This window comes from Pogona vitticeps, chromosome 7 (assembly GCF_051106095.1).
Source record: "Pogona vitticeps strain Pit_001003342236 chromosome 7, PviZW2.1, whole genome shotgun sequence".
Classification (NCBI taxonomy): domain Eukaryota; kingdom Metazoa; phylum Chordata; class Lepidosauria; order Squamata; family Agamidae; genus Pogona; species Pogona vitticeps.
This window is the reverse complement of record NC_135789.1, coordinates 29,924,682-29,944,381: the sequence shown is the minus strand read 5'-3', so window position 1 is coordinate 29,944,381 and position 19,700 is coordinate 29,924,682. Positions and strand designations below refer to the sequence as shown.

The window sequence follows — 19,700 nt, the reverse complement described above, 5'->3', positions numbered from 1 at the left end:
TGTTATTTCTGTCAGGGAAAGGGTCATCTAATCTCAGAGTGTGAGAAATTAAAGCAGCTAAAAGGAATGGTGCCTCAGAATTCTAGTGGGACCAAGCCAAAAGCTGTGTTCTGTGTCCAGAAAGAGCAAAGCTCAGTGTCACTGAGGGAGCCTGTTGCCATGGCGACTCAGTCTGGAACAGCTACCTCTGCTGAGCAGGCTGAGGAAAATGGTCCTCTGGTGGAGGTAAAGCGCTGCTTGCTGATAAAAACAGATTCTCAGTTGTTTGAGACAGCAGGGGTGGACGTAGGAATACTTGACCGTCAGTATAGGGGGCTGCGGGACACTTGTTCCCAGGTAACCCTGTGCCATCCAGATATCATCCCTAGGGAGTTTATAATCCCAAATGAGAGCATGAAGGTGGCAGGTATTGAGGGGCAGGTAATCTCTCTGCCAGTAGCAGAGGTACCTGTCAACTTTCAAGGCTGGAGGGGAGATTGGCGGATAGCGATTTCATCGACTCTGCCAGCAGCCGTGCTCGTGGGAAATGACCTGGCTGAACATGTGAAACGGGTGCTAGTGATTACACGCTCACAAGCCACCACAGGGACAGTTCAGGGGGGTAATGATGAGCCAGAGACGGTAGCAGAGGGGAGTTCAGAAGCTGTGGTGGAAACCTTAACCACAGACAGCAGATTTGGTCAGGAGCAAAAGGCAGACGCCACTCTCCAAAAGTGTTTTGAACAGGTGACTGACGCCCAGCTAACACCTGAAACCCCAGTGAGATTTCTGGAGAAAAAGGGGATTTTATATAGAGAAACCCTGAGGAATATCTCAAAAGGGGGAGATGGGATCAGAAGTCAGCTGGTGGTACCTGAAAAGTATCGCCCCATGATTTTACAAAGGGGTCACTCTGACATGTTTGCTGCACACTTAGGGGTGAAAGGGCCCCTTGATTTGATCAAACAAAATTGGGAGCAGATCACCCAGGATGACCCACAAGACGTTGTGACATACATAGACACCTTGATGAATGACCTAAGGAGAAATCTAGAGCTGGCAGCAGAAAACCTGCAAGCTCAGAAGGTCAGACAGAAAACATGGTATGACCACAAAGCTAGAGAGAGGCACTTTGACCCAGGGGAGGAAGTGCTTTGGCTTAGGCCCTGCAGAGAGAACAAACTGCAGCTCAAATGGGCAGGACCATATAGGGTCATTTCCAAGATGTCAGACCTGAACTACCTAATAGAGCAGGAGGAGAACCAAGCAAGGAGGGTGGTTCATGTGAATGCCCTAAAACCCTACTACAGAGGGGAACAGAGGGTTTTATTCGCGATAAAAGCAGCTGAGAGTGAGGAAGCTGAATTACCCTTCTGGGAGGGTAGAGGGGAAGTAAAATACAACCCAGAGGAGGTAAAGATCAGTCCTGCACTCACCCAAGACCAGCAGCAAGAACTAAAAATGCTGCTTAGTAAATATCAACAGGTGTTTTCCAACAAGCCGGGGATAGTGAAGGGAGTGATGCATCGGATCCACACAGGGGATGCACCCCCGCAGGCAGTATCCCCATACCGAGTAACGGGACCCTATAGGGACAAGGTGCGGAAGGAGCTGGACGAAATGCTGAGGGAGAACATAATCGTCCCCTCTTCTAGTCCTTGGTCCTCTCCGATAGTCCTTGTGGACAAGCCTGATGGGAGCATTAGGTTTTGTGTCGATTACAGGAAATTAAACCGTGTAACCACTCCTGATGCCTACCCAATGCCCAGGTTAGACAACCTGATTGAAACCATAGGGGGTTGTCGGTTCATCTCATCATTGGACCTGGTAAAGGGATATTGGCAATTAAGAATTGATCCCAGGGATCAAGAAAAAACTGCCTTTTGCAGCCCTTTTGGTCTCTATGAGTTTCGAGTCCTGAGCTTTGGTCTTAGAAATGCACCAGCCACATTCCAAAGGCTGATGGACCAGACCTTGGCAGGGCTCAGTGACTTTACAGTGGCCTACATTGACGACATAGGGATCTTCAGTAATACCTGGGAAGATCACCTGATACACCTGGAGTTAGTGCTGCAGAGGTTAAGTGCAGCAGGGCTAACAGTAAAGGCCAGCAAGTGTCAGCTGGGTAGCCCAGAAATAAAATACTTGGGTCACATGGTAGGGGGAGGAATGATAAAACCCCTGGAGGCCAAAATAGAAGCTGTTCGTGATTGGCCCAGACCCAACACCAAGAAAAAAGTCAAATCATTTCTTGGGTTGGTGGGCTACTACAGAAAGTTCATCCCGAGGTTTAGCGAGATTGCGGCTCCGCTGACCGATCTGACGAGGAAGACGGCTGATGACCGCATCCCGTGGACCAGCGACTGTGAGGCGGCGTTCCAGAGGTTGAAGGAGGCGTTAATCAACTATCCTGTCCTGCGTGCTCCAGACTTCGACCGGGAGTTCATCATCTACACCGATGCGTCTAACAGCGGGGTAGGAGCAGTTCTGTGCCAGGAGGATGAGAATGGTGACCAGCATCCAGTGTCCTACCTGAGTAGGAAACTTCAAAAAGGTGAGAGACATTTGGCAACCGTGGAGAAGGAGTGTTTGGCCATAGTCTACGCGATCCAGAAGGCCAAGCCTTACATCTGGGGAAGACATTTTGTTCTGTGTACTGACCATTCACCATTGCAATGGTTAAAGACAATGAAAACCCACAATAGCAAACTTATGAGGTGGGCTTTGAACTTACAGGACTATGACTTTGAAGTGAAGGTGGTCAGAGGGTCAGTGAACTGTGTTGCTGACGCCTTATCAAGAAGACCTGAAGACTGAAGACGGCGAAAGAACATGGACTATATGTATATAATGAAAACAAAAAGTTAAAATGTACCTGGTTTTGAATTTGGTTGGTATTAATAAAGGTAAATTGATGTACTGTATATGGTAAAATGTTTAAATGCATATTTGCTATGGTTAACTTGGAGTGTAAGTATATGTAAGTATTATATGGTATGTATAAATGTTGTTGTGTATTTTATGCAGGTTGTTTTTTGGTGAAAAGCACTTTTAGCTTTCCCCCTACAAAACAACTTTTAAAGAGGGGAGGTGTTACATAACAGCACTGATGTTACCTGTCTGTCATGGGTTTGGAGGGAAAGTTCCATCCTATGGGGAGTGGAAGGCGGGACATCAGGAGGAGGGGCTGTACTGTATAAATATGTGATGCCTGTGTGGTGAAGAGTAGATGCTGAGACAGACTGTGAGACACTGGGTTGGGACGAAGCAGCAGCTGGGGAAGAAGAAGCTGTTGTGGGAGTCTGGGTGTCTGACAGGGTACTACTGTGTGTCAGAGTACCAACCTGATAAGTTCAGGTGTCTGTGGGTTAGCCAGAACTGATGGGTTCAGGGTCTGTGCTTTAAGTTAAAGGTTCTAGGTGAACCAAACTGTATGCTTGTGTGTGTGAGAATAAGCCACGTTACTTTATTTTATTCACCTGATTGTTTTATTTACCCTGTTTGTATTTAAAATAAACCTTATTCTTTTGTTGTTTAAAAATCCATCCCTGGTCTGTGTGACTTATTATAGGGAATGGTTGGTGGCAGCTTAGTAACTGTGTGATAGATCCCAGTAGGTCTGGGTTTGTCACAACCATGCTGACCGGGGGATGCTGGAACTTGTAGTCCAAGAAGTCAGGTTTTTTGGCAGCTTGAGGTCCTCCAGGTCCATGGTGGCTGGACAGCACCTTCCTTCCGCCTTGATCCATGTCTCCGCTGGTGTTGACCGCTGGGAGGGTCAGTCCAACCTCTTTGGAAGGGTCCTTGGGCTGTTTTAAGTAGCCAGTGTTTTCCCTTCTGATCTTCCCATGATGAAAATGATCTGCGTCCACACACAACCCTTGCCTTCTTATTGTCTGTGCTAGTAGTGTGAGAGAGGGATAAGCATTTCTAAGGCAGCAGGTCAAGATTTATGTCGAACCAGTGACTCAACTCGGACTGGACTCAGTTCCCCCCCCCCCAGTGACTCAGACGTGATTCAGACTCACCCCCCCCCCTTGTTTCAAGGGGGGAAAGCTTGCTTTTAATAGGGGCTCGGGTTTGGAATGATGATCAGGGGGACTGGAAACCAAGCCTTAGGAGGAAAGACTGAAAGAACTGGGCAGGTTTGGCTGTGAGAAAAGAAGACCGAGGGGAGAGAGGATTGCACTTTTCGAATTATTGAAAGGTTATTATACAGAGGAGGCGCAGGGTCTGCTCTTGATCAACACAGAGCGCAGGGCATTTAATAATGGCCCCAAGCTACAGGAATGAAGATTTAGGCTGAGTATCAGGAAAAACGTCTGAACTTTTAGAGTAGTACGACAATGGGACCCATTCATTACCTTGGGCAGTGGTGAGCCCTCCCAACGCTACAGGCGCTCAAGAGAAAATGGGACAGCCCTCTGTCTGATCTGCTTTTGTTTGGATTCCTACATTATGCGGGGGGGGGGTTGGGTTCGATGGCCATAGAGGCCCCTTCCAACTCAAGTATTTCGCGATTCTGCGAAAGAGCGTACGACATTTCTAAAAGGAGACGCGAACCTGTCTCCAAAATCTCCATATAGTGCGTCTGTCTTGTAATGCAGCTTCGGCCACCCATTCTTGTGTCCTGTGGGAAAAATACTCAGCTCACTGCATCCAGCGGGTAGCGCTGTACGTTCTGGACAGCTCTTTTTTGTCTCGCCAGAAAAAAAAATGGGCGAGACGTACGCATACATCTGTAGGTTGCTAAAATTCTGCATTGTACTTTCTAGTGTGGTTCATGCACAAAATGGTATTTGTGACTTAGAAGGACAGCCGCACCCTGAGTGGGAGCAAATTGTGTGCCATCCATAAGGGTTCACATTTGTGCTTATTTTTCACTTTGTAAAAGTCATTAACTCTGGTCTTCTGTTTTTCTTTTTCTTCCCCCCCCCCCTTCTCTTCCCGCAGCTTTACCAACAAGGCCGGCTGTGTCAACTGGGTAGTGAATTTTGTGAACTAGAAGTTTTTGCAAAGGTGCTCCGAGCTTTAGATAAAAGGTAATTCCAAGCTGAAAATGATTTTATTTTATTTATTTTTTACTTTGGAGGGGCTCTTTTTCCTGTAAAACATTTGTCCTCCGTCCAGCTGTTGCTGAGCACTCTTTAAAACATCAGTGCTTTCACTGGGAATAACTGAGCACGCTCTTCGTTCTGTATCAGAATCAGCGTATTTTTTAGTAGATAGCTTTGGGTGAATCACATCCACCGTTTTGCAAGAAGTACCTCTTAAATTATAGTTGTGGTGTGAAGATTATGTTTTTTAATTTGGTTTTGTGTGAGTTAGCATGTCCTCATAAAAGCCTTGTTCAATTCAAAAAAGAGAACTGTTATCGGGGTTCCCTGATGAGTTACAACTTAACCCAGGTACCTTCCATATTGGTATGAAAGGTACCTGGGGTACCTCGTGTTTAGTTTAAAATGACATGGGAAAAGTAAATGGTTTATGAAACAGGAATTTAGAAATCTGGGTTTGTTTGTTGGCTGTCTCTCTCTCTTTCTCTCCCTCTGTGTGTAAAATAATTTTTACTAGTACTGTATTGTGCTCTGTTACTCCTTTCTTAAAATGTTTGTGCCGTAATATTGTTTAATTCAATTGGTTTTGTATTTCGGCACATTCTATTTTGTTTATTACTGAAATTGTGACTCCCCCCCCCAAGAATCAACTTCAGTTCAAACGTTATTGTAGTTTTTTTTAATTGTCCAATATTTTGGCTTGCTTTGTTTTGGTACAATACTGTGTTTCTGAAATGCATGGGCTTCCTGTTTTTGTTTTTTTTACAAGAAACTTGGATGCAAGTAGAGTTTTTTTAAAAAATCCACATGAAAGAAACAGCTGAGTTTAAAACAATGTTACTCCTTAGGGGGAGTGTCCAGGAATGAAATAGTGGTCTGAAATCCTGTTGCGTAGCTCCACCTGTGCAAGAAGAGTGACATTGTTGGCAGTGGCAGATCACTGGCTGAATCAAGGCTTCCTTTTTGGACTTCAGGGTTCTCAGCGTGGCAACGCTGCGTGTGGCCTGAAATCACAAAAGGAAGCTTTGAATCGGATGCTGTCTGCTTCTGCCAGTGGCGGCGTTCCCGTTACGCAGACAGGCTCTACCCAACAGGATCTCGGCCTATGAGAGGCAACTCAGCACATCAGCGTCTTTGCACACGAACGTCGTCTTCTAGCAAAGCAGCTAAAATTTTTGGAACCCTGTCTTCTAGCAAGAAGAGGTTAACCGTAGTAGATTCCCTCTAGGTCAGCATATTTGACAGCAGGCTTGAGTGTTTCAGGCAGGATTGGCCTTGCAAGGGGGAGGGCAGGAATGCTCTTGTTCCGAGCCTGCTAAATAATGGCCATCACATGGCTCTTCCAGCTACTTTTGCGTGGGAGAGATGGGGGAGTAGGCGGTGTGTATATGTGTGCAGTTTGTTTGATTTCAAGAGCTCCTTGTTTCTGTGTCGTTGGCACCCTGCTGCACAGCTAATGCTGTCCTCGTGTTGCATTCCGAATGATGAATTGCTTCCTGTTTTGTAAATCTAGGCTGGAGGCTGTGTTGGGATTTTCGTGGAAATTGTGGGCTTTTTTTTTTTGCACTAGTTTTTGGGCATTTTGACCTGTCAAGAAGGACAGTGCATGAATCTTCTCTCCTAGTGTGAAACGTAACAGCTGTGGCTGGCCAGGCGCGCATATATGTACACACACACACACACACACACACACACACAAATAAAAATCACCTTTAATTAAAAAAAGAGAAAGAGGGAAAGAGAGGATGGGGGGTATCTTTGCTTGTTTTGCAGAGAATCCTGTCTCCTGATGCACTGAGGTTTTGCTGGGGGGGTGCCCACCTTTTTCTTTTGCGTGTGTGTTCGGAGGCCTGCTTTCAGAGCCACGTTTCTCCTTGTGCGCATGATTCTGACCCTGACGTAAGCCCCACCCCCCCGCTTGGATCGAGCAGAGTGTGGCCAGTCAGAGACGTTAAGTCCTGTGTGTGGCTTCGTGCTCCTGATCGAGGTGGGGGAAAAGCCTTTACCCTCTTCTTGCTGCTTCTTCTTTTGCTTCTTCCAGGCACCTGCTTCACCACTGTTTTCAAGCGCTGATGGATCATGGCGTGAAGGTGGCCTCCGTCTTGGCCTACTCGTTCAGCCGGAGGTGCTCCTACATCGCGGAGTCCGACGCCGCCGTAAAGGAAAAGGCGATCCAGATTGGCTTTGTCTTAGGTAACGTGCGGGCGATCCATTGGGTTTCCTTCCAGCTCTGCAATTCAGAGAGGATGATGATGAAACTGGGAAATGAGGCTGGCTTGCTTATTCAACCCTTTGTGATGGATATGTGAAAAGTAAGAGAACAGCGTGGAGGGAACGAGAGGCAGAGGGAAGGTTGGCCTTAAGCATACTTTAAGAGTCTGCCTAAAATGAGAGAGTGAGAGAGCGGTTTTGGGGTATTTGGTTTTCAGCTCCAAACCCTGCCAGTAATAGCTTACCTTGTGACTCTGGGACAGCAAGCAGGGCCGTCACCATCTAGCTTGCCTCGCAGGGTTGTCGTCAGCATCAGAGGGAGAGAGAGCGGAATTATATTAAATTGCTCTGAGTATCTTCAGGGAAAGGTGTGGAATGAAAAAAAATGTAATAAACAAGCAAAATTAGGGACTTCCTGTCAGTCACTGTGCTGAGTCACTCCATGCATTGGTCATCTACTGTTTACGCTGCTCATGTGCCAACTTTTTAAGGTGGGCCTACAGGAAGTCTTCCTCACTTGAGAGTTTCAGCATCCCCGTGACGGAGGGCAGGCTAGTTGTGTCTGTGTGTGTCTGACTAGCGAAAGCTCGCCTGGAGAGTTGGGTTGCAAAATCAGGCTTTGCACTGGAGCACCTCTGTTTTGGGCCTCTGACCATTGCACCTCTCTGCCTTGAGTTCTGTGCACCGAGTGTTTCTTAACATGGCACTTGTACTCACCGTTCCCCAGTGTCTCCGGTGGCCTTAAAAGGTCTTGTGAAGGAGCTTCAAACTGCAAAAAGTCCAGGTCCTCTAAAGACTCTGGCTCAGTGAGCTGTGCCTTCCGGCTGTCCCTTTCAGGAAAAGCAGAAGGTCTTGGATCAAATCCTTAGCCTCTCCGGATGGAGCTGGGAAAGATGCCTGCCTTAAACCCTGGAGAGCCCCGGGTGTCGCTCTGAGCTAATAATACTAGGCTGACTCAGTGTAAGGCAACGTCCTGTGTTTTTAGGTGACATAAGGTCCTCGTTGTACCTTTTGTCCCGCTTTTCACATCAGCGTGTTCAGAGTCCTGCCCAGGGCAGATTGTGACTCGTACCCCAGAAGGAGTTCCCAACAGACTCTTCCTGTGAGAGTTTGGAAGGCCAGAGAAAAAAAATCTAAATAAAGAGATTTCATTTTGAGATGCAAGCCCCCACCCCCTTTCCTGTAAAAGCTCCCCACCCCTTTTTTTTAAACCCTCGGTCCCCGTCTGCTTTGCAGGAGGGTTCCTCTCGGACGCCGGGTGGTATAGCGACGCCGAGAAAGTCTTCCTTTCCTGCCTCCAGTTGTGCACGCTCCACGATGAGATGCTCCACTGGTTTCGTGCCGTCGAGTGTTGCGTCAGGTAAGCGCGCCGCTGCCAAGCCGGCCCGGATTCGTACAAAAGAATTGTCAAGTTGTGGATAGTATAGATAGCATGCCACTATGGACCCAGCTGGTTCTCGGTGGTTCTTGACCTGAGTTTTTGACATGTTACTAGTCTACGCACCCCAAAGTACTTTTACTTGTTGTCATGACGTGTGGCTCTTTTAAATCTATTTTTGCTAAATGTGTTAAGTATATGGGGGGGACGTAGAGATCCTCCGTGTGGTGTAACGGTAGAGTTACAGGCCAGGACTCTGTCTCACTTTGAATGCCCTGTTCGGGTTCCTATAAGTTGGTTCCAACTTGGCCGCACTGAAGACGCCTGTTGGAATGGAGATCACATAGCTCAGTTTTACTCACTAAGAAGTAACGAGCGGACCCCTCCAGAGTCATGTGATAGCCCTGGGTGTTTACACTCCCGAATGGGGAGAAGAAGCGGGGGGGGAGATGGGGCGGATTCATGACTGGCTCCGCCTCCTCCCCAAGCTGACTCCCTTGTAAAAGCGAGTGGCCAACGAGGGTGTTGAGACGGTGTTAGTGATTCAAGTATGGGAAAAAGTTCCTGGTAGGGCATGCATAAGTGTTCTTCACTGTCTCTGTGCAATCCCATGCTTGTGGCTGCACAAGAGTAACCCTATCGAAAATCCACAACACCTCTGTGTTTTGCAGCCTGTTTTTCTCTTGCCTGCCAAGGCCTCCCCCCCCCTTCTTCTTCTTTCTGCACATACTCTGAATTTCAGGGGTCAGGAGGTAGGGGGTGCGCGTTCAGGAGCCGGGCTGTGGTGTTCGCCAGACTTTGCCCTGTGCTGATGATGTGCAAACGAGGTGACCTTCTCTCTCTGTCTCGTGAGAGCCAGGGCCTCCTGCAGTCCCTCTCCACCGCGGACGTGTAGGCCCTTAGATTGTGCTGACGTTGGCTTTAGCTGCGGTTTCTTGCAGTCCCTTGCACTGCGTAACTGTCTTGACCCGAAGTGCTGTATGCTGCCCTTTAAAAGAAAACCTTCCTGATTTAAGGGGAAGAAAAAGCTCCAAACCCTATTCCTATCCTAGTTATCTGTACAATTAAAAACATTAGTAATGAGCTGCAGAGTTGTTATTTGGAAGGGTTGCAGAAATTTGTATTAAAAAGTCAAACCCAGAATTTTGCATTAAAGCATCTCAGAGAGGGGAAGAGAAGTATATGGATGGATGGATCTCTCACTGATTTATTGAACCATCCCAGGTCTGTAGCTAAGGAGGTTTATTGTGTCCTGCTTCTGGTGTGTCAGCATAGGTTTTTTCAAAGATTGCTTAAAAGAGCTTAAGGCCAGGGTGAAAGACCTCAACCTCTCTACCTTCTTAGGCTTCTGGGGGTCTCTGTTTGCTTGTTGGTTTTGTATTTTTGCGGGGTGGAATCCAAGATCGCAAACCTGTAATGCTGTTTTAATTATCCCATGGAGAAGTATTCCATAAGCAGGAGGTGACCCAACGGGGTTTCAAGGTTGTCCATGTCCTTCGTAGGTTGCTGCACGTTCGGAACGGCAACTGTAAATACCATTTGGGAGAGGAGACCTTCAAACTGGCACAGTCTTACATGGACAAGCTGGCCAAGCACGGCCAGCAGGCTAACAAAGCGGCCCTGTACGGAGAACTCTGCGCTCTGCTCTTCGCCAAGAGCCATTATGATGAGGTGAGCTTGTTCTGTTGGGCTTCAGACCCAAAATCAACCTAAAATCTGTTCCTGCCGGTGAGGTATTCCCCCCCAAGAAATAGGTCCTGAGGGTTAACTTGAAAGCAACATCTGGGCAGACAAAAGGGTATCTCACTGAGATGTAGCAACAGTATCTATCTATATATATATATATATATACTGGACTATTGAAATAAAACATATATATCCCATTTTTAATAATTTAAGTGGTGATTTTAAATCACAATGTATGCTTTAAAAATGGGGTTTTTCAAAAATGGATTTCATCTTCTAGATCAAATGCACCCTGAAATGAAACCAGTCCAAAATTAGGGTTTTGCCTGGATTCGAAGGCCAGAGTTTGCAGGAACGGAAGCGTTTCTCGGCCGTGGCGAGACGCAGCTGGGAACTTAGGTAGAGTTCATGCCCTCCACTGTGTACTCTCACGCTTGCTGTTTCCTGGAGTTCTCCGGCAAGGTTCTCGCACACACACACACCCCCCCAAGTTTGCCAGGAGGTATTGCTGTCGGAACATGCTGTTCTTCACCTGATTTCAACACACCCTCCTCGGCTGAGCCCCGCAAGAGTGACACTCCGATGCCCAGGTTACAGTAGCCTTTCCTCAGCGTTCAGAGTTCGAAAGCCAAGTTTTCGGGGACTGGGCGAGGTTTCCATAATCCCCTGCAGAGTGATGGCTTAAGGGCCAGCTCTCTTTAGCCAGAAGGCCAGAGTTCAACAGATAAGGCTCATGCCAGCAACACCACTGCTGTTCCAGCACTGTTTTGCCATTCCCCTTCATGGCTGGGCGGGGAGACTTGCTCAGAACATGCTGGAGGGGAGGCGGTCGCCTCCATGGAGGAGGATGATTTTTTTTGGGGGGGGAGGGGGTTGTTTGTTTCTTGCCACTTTCCCACTTTTCTTTGAAAGCAACACTCCTATCACAACATTCTAGGTTGCATAAGTGTGCTGTATGACACCTTCCTATTTGATGCTTGAAGGTGGTCTGATCGTCGATCGACGTGTCTGTATGTTGTTGTTTTTCTAAAAGTTTAATCATGGCTAATTAGGGACCAGTTTTCGGTTTGTTTTGTTTCTTAACCTCCGTGTGTCCCTTAAAGTTTAGGTACCGAACATGGGATCAACCATGTCCTTCTCTGTTCCGCAGGCTTACAAATGGTGCATAGAAGCCATGAAGGAGATCACGGTGGGTTTGCCCGTAAAAGTAGTCGTGGATGTTTTGCGGCAAGCTTCAAAGGTGACTCTAACCCTTCTGCAGATATACCTGTACGCGGTAGAGCAGGGCTGGGCACCGTTTCCCATTTTGGATGAGTGGAGGCGCAGGGGGATTGGTTATAACAAATCCTTTTTCTATCTGTCATTCTCCACTACCACAAATTCTGCCGGCATCTTGGTTCTGTGATTGTGAGGGCCCTGTGAGCAACGTTCCCTCTAGTTTTCCAGAGCGCCGGGCAGGGGCCCCCGCCCCGTGCGCGCTGGCTTACGGCAACAACCGGAAGCAAATGGCTCGGCTGTGCGGTCCCGATGCAGCGCTGCACAGCTTAGAGGGAATGTTGGCTGCGAGCCACTTCCTCCCCCACCAAAAGGCTTCACCTTTTTAGCCAGTTTGCTGGTCTGATTGGAATGGAACAGATAAAGCAAGATCTCCCTCCTCACCCCAGGACGTCCAGGACATGTCACACTCCCCCAGCTGCTAGCGAGGTCCTTAAACCACTGTCCAGCCACTGAACAAAGTTAGAGCGAGGCGGGAAAGAACTGTATTCTTCTCAAGCTTGAATTAAAGCCAGGGAAGAGCATCCAGGATGGAAATCTTTGCCTCTGGATTCAAGCGATACGCGATTTCTCAGCCACCGAAAGCACAATTGGGAGGCATGGGTAGCTGAGACCTGCTTAATTTGAGCGGCATCACAGCGCTCACAGATCGCTGAGATTTTCCACACATTGCACAAGGCTTATACATTTTTTAGAATCATTTGAGGGCTGTCGCCCTATGGGCTTTCCCTGACACTCCCTCCCCGTTGTCTCTGGCCAGCCCCTATTTCTCCCCAAAGCACCTTTCAAGGTGGCGGTGGTTCTGGATCGTGCCCACCGTTAGCTGTGAAGGGATGTTCACCATCTCTCATGCCTGCGTTCTTTTCCTCCTGGTTTAGGCTTGTGTGGTCAAACGTGAATTTAAAAAAGCAGAACAGTTGATAAAACATGCTGTCTACCTAGCCCGGTGAGTAAACCTTTTATCTAAATACTCTTTGCATGCTTTTCCTTCTATATTCTGTACCTCTGACTATGGTATAAGTGTGTGTGTATAATTTTTTTTTTATCTTCTAGGGAGCATTTTGGAGCCAAACACCCTAAATATTCAGACACACTATTAGACTATGGGTTTTATTTACTCAACGTAGACAATATATGCCAGTCCGTTGCAATTTATCAGGTATGGCTCTGGGTTTCTGTCTGGAATGCTGTAGGGGGGGCTGCATGTTGAAATCATAATGATTCGTTATTGCAAGTTAATATTATATTATTAATAGGTCCTTCTTACCCTCTCCCGGTGTAATAGTCTCCCTCTTGAAATCAGGCAGCCGCTCACTCCAGGGTGCTTTTACCCACATTAGAGAACTTATTTGAGTGCCCGGGTATTCTGATCACCAGACAAGTCATTTACTCCTGGTTATTTTTATCAACTACTTGGCTGTTTTATCCCCATTTGATTTTTTGAAAATGGGTTTTAACGTGGCAAAACTGCAAATGGTTTTGAGCTGTAGGAATTAAAATCTGTATAGAAAGGACTAAATAAACAAACATTTATCTAACTTCCTGCCGCAGAAAGCAGTTTGAATGTCAGTGATGTGCAGAAGCTGGCCCCATGTAAAGCATCCATAGGGTGCCTTCCAGCTGTGCAGTTCTAAAATTATTATTAATATTATAATTTTTATAAATGTGTGAAGACCAGACTCAGGTTCAGCATCCAAAAATGCAACTACCTTCTGCAGAATATAGGAAGAACGTGATAAGGTGGCCTGATCCAGACCAGTGGAACAAGCCCTGAAGACAGAGGTAGAAGAAATGAGATCCTTGAGGGTTGAATAGATTTTGCCATTTCAATCCTCATGGCAATGGAGATGATCTTTTTAAAAAATGCTTTATTTTCTTGAAACGTCATTGGCAAGTAGAAAAACTGCAACACAGGGAAAGGGCTGCCAGAGAACTTTTCTCCCTTGTGTGCTAGTTTTCCCCTTGCGGAGAATGTATGCTGCCCCATCCTGCTTCACACATTTAGCATAGCGTAGTTATGGAAACATCTGAAAATGCCGCCAACGTAACTGATGCCCGTTCTTTGCACAAAATCATTTCAGACAGCACTGGACATCAGGCAGTCGGTGTTTGGGGGCAAAAATATCCACGTAGCGACAGCTCACGAAGACTTGGCTTATTCCTCTTACGTGCACCAGTACAGCTCGGGAAAATTCGACAATGCGCTGTGAGTATCGTGTATTCCCTTTTCACCCCAAAGGGGTTTTGTTTTGTCTCTTTTAGTTTGTCGAGGCCAGTTGGAGTGTCCGAAAGCTGTGGCACAGTTCTCTTCGGACCGTACCACTTCCAGACCCGCTTAACGGGGAAAGTTCCAGGGAAAACTCTTCCGCCTTTCCCTGTAATTCAGAAAAAGCATGCCGTGCAGTCTTGCAAGGACTGAACCACTTCAGAACTCAGCGTGGAGAGATTTGCAGTGGTAGAGTCTTTCCCTGAGAGTTTGGGGTTTTTTTTTTGAGTTGCTGTCCATTTTTCATTTACGCTGTGTGCTCATTAAATTGTGCATGTTTTAAATTATGCATCTGGTTGTTGTGCTTTGAGCCAGCTTACTCAAAAGATGGTTTGAGTGTGTCTTGGCAAAACGTTTCCCTTCAGGCCTCCGGATCTTAGAAATCTTAATATGGCAAGACTGGGCTTAACCTCCTGAAGTGCTACTTTTCTACATTAGGGGGCTTCTTAATAGCAGGAGACAAGGAAAATACGCATATATTGTCTTTTTGTGTCTCCTAAAGTGTGGCGGTCCAGGGCAGGCTGCTTCCCGCTATCCATTTCCCTGTGGATCTCAAGCCTCTGAATCGGCTCTCTCTTTGCTAGAGACCAGCATAGCTCCCCTTTGTTAACTGCGGGCAGTTGTTTGCCGGACGTCGGCTGTGAGGGTTGCGCAACCGAGGCAGCCTAGACCTCGGCCGTCGGAATACATTATGCAGATTTGAAACCACAGAAATGTCGCTCGGTATAGTAACTTGATTGTGGGATGCAGATGCTGCGTGGCGTTGAGGCATCAGAAATGTTCCTTGTTGCATAGGAATGAGGTGGATCGGCAAGCAGGGCACCGGGGTGGGTGGGGAAGAGGGTGTCCGATCCTGGGCTTCTCAAGGCAATGGGTGTCCATGGTGTGTAAGTTGCAGCTCACACCTTGGCCAAAGAAAGCTCTCTTGACCTGCTTTCTGCCCAATCCACTCCCCGCTCGAGACACCATTAAGCGATGGCCTTTCCTTCTCAACTCCTGGCGGCACCGCGTCTCTTGAGACCAGACTGGCCAGGGCATCAGGCCCGTGGGATCCGTTTGGGCTTAACCTGCACCCGGGACTCTGCCACTTAGAACCAGGCAGAAAATAGTGACCCGGGCAGGCGGACTTCACACGAAGAAGGAATCGGCTGGGTGCCTTTGACAACATCTTTATCCCAGGAATTTGGAATTGCTACCAGAACTCATTTCAAAGTCCTTTTCTCCATGCAAATCGGCTCCTGTTTCTCCTCGCTGTTACCCCACCCCACATTCTTTCAACAAGCTAATGGAGAGGGAGAGAGAAATGTTTTAATTGTTTCTTTCGTTAGACAAATGGGAATTGGAGGCACTTGGACAGCCGGTGCTAATCCCCTGAAGTTCTGCCATGACATCCCAGTTATCAGTGCCTAAATCAGAATTATACATCATTAACCACGGTAGATAAAATCTCACTGCGCGGAATGTAACCCAGCGGAGATGGGAATTGAAGGTCTATAAACATTGATTGGGTAGCTTAGTAAATTAGGTCTCTGGCTGTGTAGCCAGCGGTTGGGAGTTTGATCCCTCCCGCGTGTAGAGACAGCCTGTATGGCCTCGGGCCAGCTGCATAATCCCAGGGCACCCCCAGCAGAAAGGAATGGTGAATCAGGAGGCACCATGGGGGAATCGAACTCCCAACTTCTGGCTCCACAGCCAGAGAGTGAAACCACCGTGCTAGGGTGGCCATAAGTCGGAAACAACTTGACCGCACGTAATGACAACAGCCACGTTGTTTTCTCCGCCGTTGGCAGAACAAGGCCTGCTAAGGACGGACAAAACACATTGTAAACTGGGATTTTGTGGGTGGAACAAGTGATTTGGTCGCCCAGCCTGAACGCCAAGCCGTCCAGCCTCGCTTGTCCCAGCAAGGGCGCAGGCGAAGGCCTTCCCAAGGTGTCAGAGAGGACACGAAGCCTGCAGCCTGCCCAGCTTTTGCCAGAGAGACCTTTGCTTTCTGTATTAAGTCATTTGATAGATTTGGGGCTGTTGTCCTTAATGGCTCTTGCCTTGCCCGTCTTTTGCTGTTTTCCCGAGAGGGACGGTATCAGCCGGCTTTTGGGGGGTGGGGAACCCCCACGTTTGGAGAAAAACTAACCAACAAAGACTGCGAGGAAGACTTTCGCGAGGGGGAGAGCCATGCGAGCGGTCCAGTGGGAACCGATTCAGGGTGCAAAGGACGTGGACTGCTTAACGGGAGAGGAGCAGGACGGAGCAAAATAGTGACGTAACCGAGAAGAGAGCATAGCTAGCTGGCTAGAACCCTGCAGAGGAGCCTCGCACGCACGGCAACATTTTGTTGTAAGCCTTGCCGGGTGAGTGGCTGGGATCCAGTCGCGAGGCACCGCTAGAGCAGGCCCATCGCACGAGTGAACTGGACAGAGAAGCAAATCCCCACTGATTCAGTGGGCCTGCCCCACTCGCGTCTTGCTCCTGGATTTCAGCCAGTGTCATCACCCTTTTCAATAGCTTGAGGTCATTGCCGAGGATTAATGTTTTATGCTTCCTTTTGTCTACTTCGAGCCCAGCCAGCTTTATTGGGTGATGCCGAAGATGACAGGAGGGAGCGGAAAATAGGTGTTGACTCACCACGGGGGGGGGGGAATCTTCTCCCCTTCCTAACCAGCTGGCAGACAAATGTCTCGTTTTATATATATATTTAAAAGAAGGAGCAAACTACCTTTTCCAAGAAGTCCCACAGGCAGGGCAAGATCTGTCATGGAAACACTGAAACTCGGGGCTCTGCTTTGTTGTCTCGGTGTGTATTAAACCCCCGCCTGTGTTCCTAAATCCGCGCCACGTACAGTAACGCAGAGGTCGGCCGGTTTTCCTCCTGGAGCATCTGCCTTTCTGGTCCTTGCAACCTTGGGATCTGTCAGCCAGAGCAGAGTCCAAAAGAGTGAGTTGATCAAGGCGGCGAATCAAGGACCTCGGGGTTCCTCCCTGGAGTCCATAACCAGCGCTCGAACGGGGCTCGGAAGTCCTTTTTTTGCAGAAACCCACTCTTCTTGCTCACACCCCTCAGGAATCTTTTCTTGCTCCCTAATTCAGTATCTCTGTGGCTGGGGTGATGGGGAGGCTTTTTACTTGTTATTGTCAGATAATTAATTGGGCAAGCTTCAAACGGGTCAAATAATCAAACATCCGCTGATCTGTGGCAGGTTGTTTTTTTTGGAGAGCTACCGGTAGATCCATGTCTTCTTGTTCCCACCTCTGGGCTAAGATGGATAAACAGAAATGTATAGAACAACTTTTGGAAATTCTCTTTTTTTAAATGAATGTGACGCCTGTTATTTTTTTTTAAGTCTTTGCTTTGTTTTGCTTTGACCACGAAATCACTCTGGAAAGGGGGAGGGAGGCGGTATATTTTCCTCACCTTCCTGTTTTGCTTGGTCTCAGATTCCATGCAGAACGTGCCATCGGCATCATCACCCACATCCTCCCAGAAGATCATCTTCTCCTCGCTTCCTCCAAAAGAGTTAAAGGTATTTTACGGCAGTGGTTCTTAATGTGGGCAATAATGCCCCCCAGGGGGCGATTTCATTTTTCAGGGGGGTGGTAGAACGAAAAGGGGCGGTGTGGGGGCGAAAGAACAGAAGGGGGCGGTAGGGGGGCGTTGGAGTGAGCCAAACACAGTGCTGGCAGTAGATCCGGTGCTGCTGCTGCCGCCAGATGATCCAGCTCTTTCTACCTGCCACGTCTCACCTTTCTCCTTTAGGGGAGCACTGAGTGTGGATCGGGTGGAAGGAAAGGGTCTCTTGGGTCCTCATCCTCTGTCTCGCACCCGGGTGGGGAGGGAGACAAGGTAGGTAGGTAGGCAGGCAGGCAGGCAGGCAGGCAGGTAGGTAGGTAGGTAGGTAGTAGGTAGGTAGGTAGGTAGGTAAGAAAGATATCACCTCATGGAGGGGGGCGATGATAACTTCCTCAGTGGCTCAAGGGGGCGTTTCTTTCAAAAAGGTTAAAAACCACTGTTTTACGGGATGCTTTTGTTTCCAGACCTTATGACGAAAACATGGTCAGAAATTTCAAGGGCAGGGGAATATGGAAGGGGAGGCATAAGGGGAAAGGGTCATGGAGGAAGCAGCAGGGCTGGGATCCCTTCCTTCCCTGTGCAGTGGCGATGGGGTCTGTGCCTCCACGGCAGGTATATTTGAGCTTGCCATAGAGCTTCAGAAGAGTCTGGAGTTACGAAGAAGCAAGTGTCGAGTGGAAGGGCTCTTGGTGCAGTAGGAACTCCTTATCTGCAAGATCAGTATCTGCTGATTTATTTATCCACGATCTGAAAATATTAAAGGAAAAATCCCAAAAATAAATATAGATGACGCCACCAGAACTGGCTGCTTAGAGGGAGGCAGAGACCGTGCCAAGTGTCGCGTTCACGATTATAATAAGCATTTGATATAATCTGCATTTTCCAGTTTGGAATCAGTCCTCTATGGATTGGGGATATGTGTGTGTCCTAGTGTACTGCAGATTCCTCTTTAATAGGGTCACTTGTAATGCACGGGCTGGGTTAACGTGGCTTTCTCCCCCCACCCCCGCCCCCACCCACCCACTTTTGCCATGCCAGCGCTGATCTTGGAAGAGATCGCCATCGACTGCCACAACAAGGAAACGGAGCAGCGGTTGCTCCAGGAAGCCCACGATTTGCACCTGTCTTCGCTCCAGCTGGCCAAGAAAGCCTTCGGGGAGTTCAACGTGCAGACGGCGAAACACTACGGCAACCTGGGCCGGCTGTACCAGTCGATGAGGAAGTTTAAGGTAACTGCAACTCAGCTCAGGGCCATGAATATTCGTTAATTGTGTTTTGTCTTGTGTTTTTTTGTTTGTTTGTTTGTTTTTAAACTCAGCCAGGCTCGCACATTTTAAAATGGTGAGCAAGGGTCAGAATTCCGCCCTCTGTACGAGCGACAGGCACACATGTGCTTGTTTTCTTGCAGGATTCAATGGTTGCCTTATTTGATGCATTCAGCACCTCGCCCTGTCCGGGGCTGCTGACATTAATACAGTCCAACACAACCCCTGTTGAAGCTGTATCTTGAAAGGAGCAGCATAAAATTCATTCTTGAATCCGGAGGGAAAAAAGCAGTGAGTTAATTCATTTCCAAGAATTAACATTTGACATTTTCAAAGGCCAGAGTCTTTTTTTTTTTTTTTAAAGTACTTCACTTGGTTTCAGTGCGATCCACGTTACGTTGCCGTTGATCTCTTCGAGAGGCAAAGAGGGTCTTTGGAAATCTTATTCTCTAACTCGCACACCCAGTGGTAGCATGGCTCCCTCGTATAAAGGCTTGGAAGTTTGTTCTAATAAATAAGGATTCAAGCACGTTTTTCTGCCTTCGTGTGGCATTGTTGAATACTGTGAAGACTTGCGTGTGAAACGTGCTTTTTGTATATAAGATGTTTTCTACTTTTGTTTACGTCTTTCCGACGGAGGGATGACTAGCTACCCAGCTTTGTCTTGAAACTTTCATTCTGTAGGAATGGCAGGCTAGACGCTAGCGGGAGTAGAAACCCTTGTCCACTTTTGCACACACATGCTGGGGGCATGATGTGAAAAATCAGTGGCCGCAATAATGAGGATGTCCCATTGTGGTTGTGTTTCAGGAAGCGGAGGAAATGCATATCAAAGCGATCCAGATCAAGGAGCAACTTCTCGGCCAAGAGGATTACGAAGTCGCTCTTTCCGTGGGACACTTGGCCTCGCTGTACAATTACGACATGAATCAGTATGAAAACGCCGAGAAGCTTTACTTGAGATCCATAGCAATCGGTGCGTCAACTCATAGGCTTGCATTAGCACAGAAGCTGG

The 19,700-nt window shown here is 47.8% G+C and overlaps 1 protein-coding gene across 1 annotated transcript in view; it reads left to right on the top strand.

Annotated features, from left to right (window-relative positions):
• Positions 1 to 19,700, top strand: part of APPBP2 (amyloid beta precursor protein binding protein 2) — a 45,023-nt gene that overhangs the window by 16,373 nt on the left and 8,950 nt on the right. The window contains exons 2-12 of the mRNA XM_020786885.3: positions 4,933 to 5,021; positions 7,078 to 7,229; positions 8,484 to 8,607; positions 10,128 to 10,296; positions 11,462 to 11,551; positions 12,465 to 12,532; positions 12,640 to 12,745; positions 13,668 to 13,792; positions 17,288 to 17,373; positions 18,459 to 18,649; positions 19,496 to 19,661. Of these exons, the coding sequence (XP_020642544.1) occupies positions 4,933 to 5,021; positions 7,078 to 7,229; positions 8,484 to 8,607; positions 10,128 to 10,296; positions 11,462 to 11,551; positions 12,465 to 12,532; positions 12,640 to 12,745; positions 13,668 to 13,792; positions 17,288 to 17,373; positions 18,459 to 18,649; positions 19,496 to 19,661 (1,366 nt within the window). The remainder of the gene's footprint in view (positions 1 to 4,932; positions 5,022 to 7,077; positions 7,230 to 8,483; positions 8,608 to 10,127; positions 10,297 to 11,461; positions 11,552 to 12,464; positions 12,533 to 12,639; positions 12,746 to 13,667; positions 13,793 to 17,287; positions 17,374 to 18,458; positions 18,650 to 19,495; positions 19,662 to 19,700) is intronic.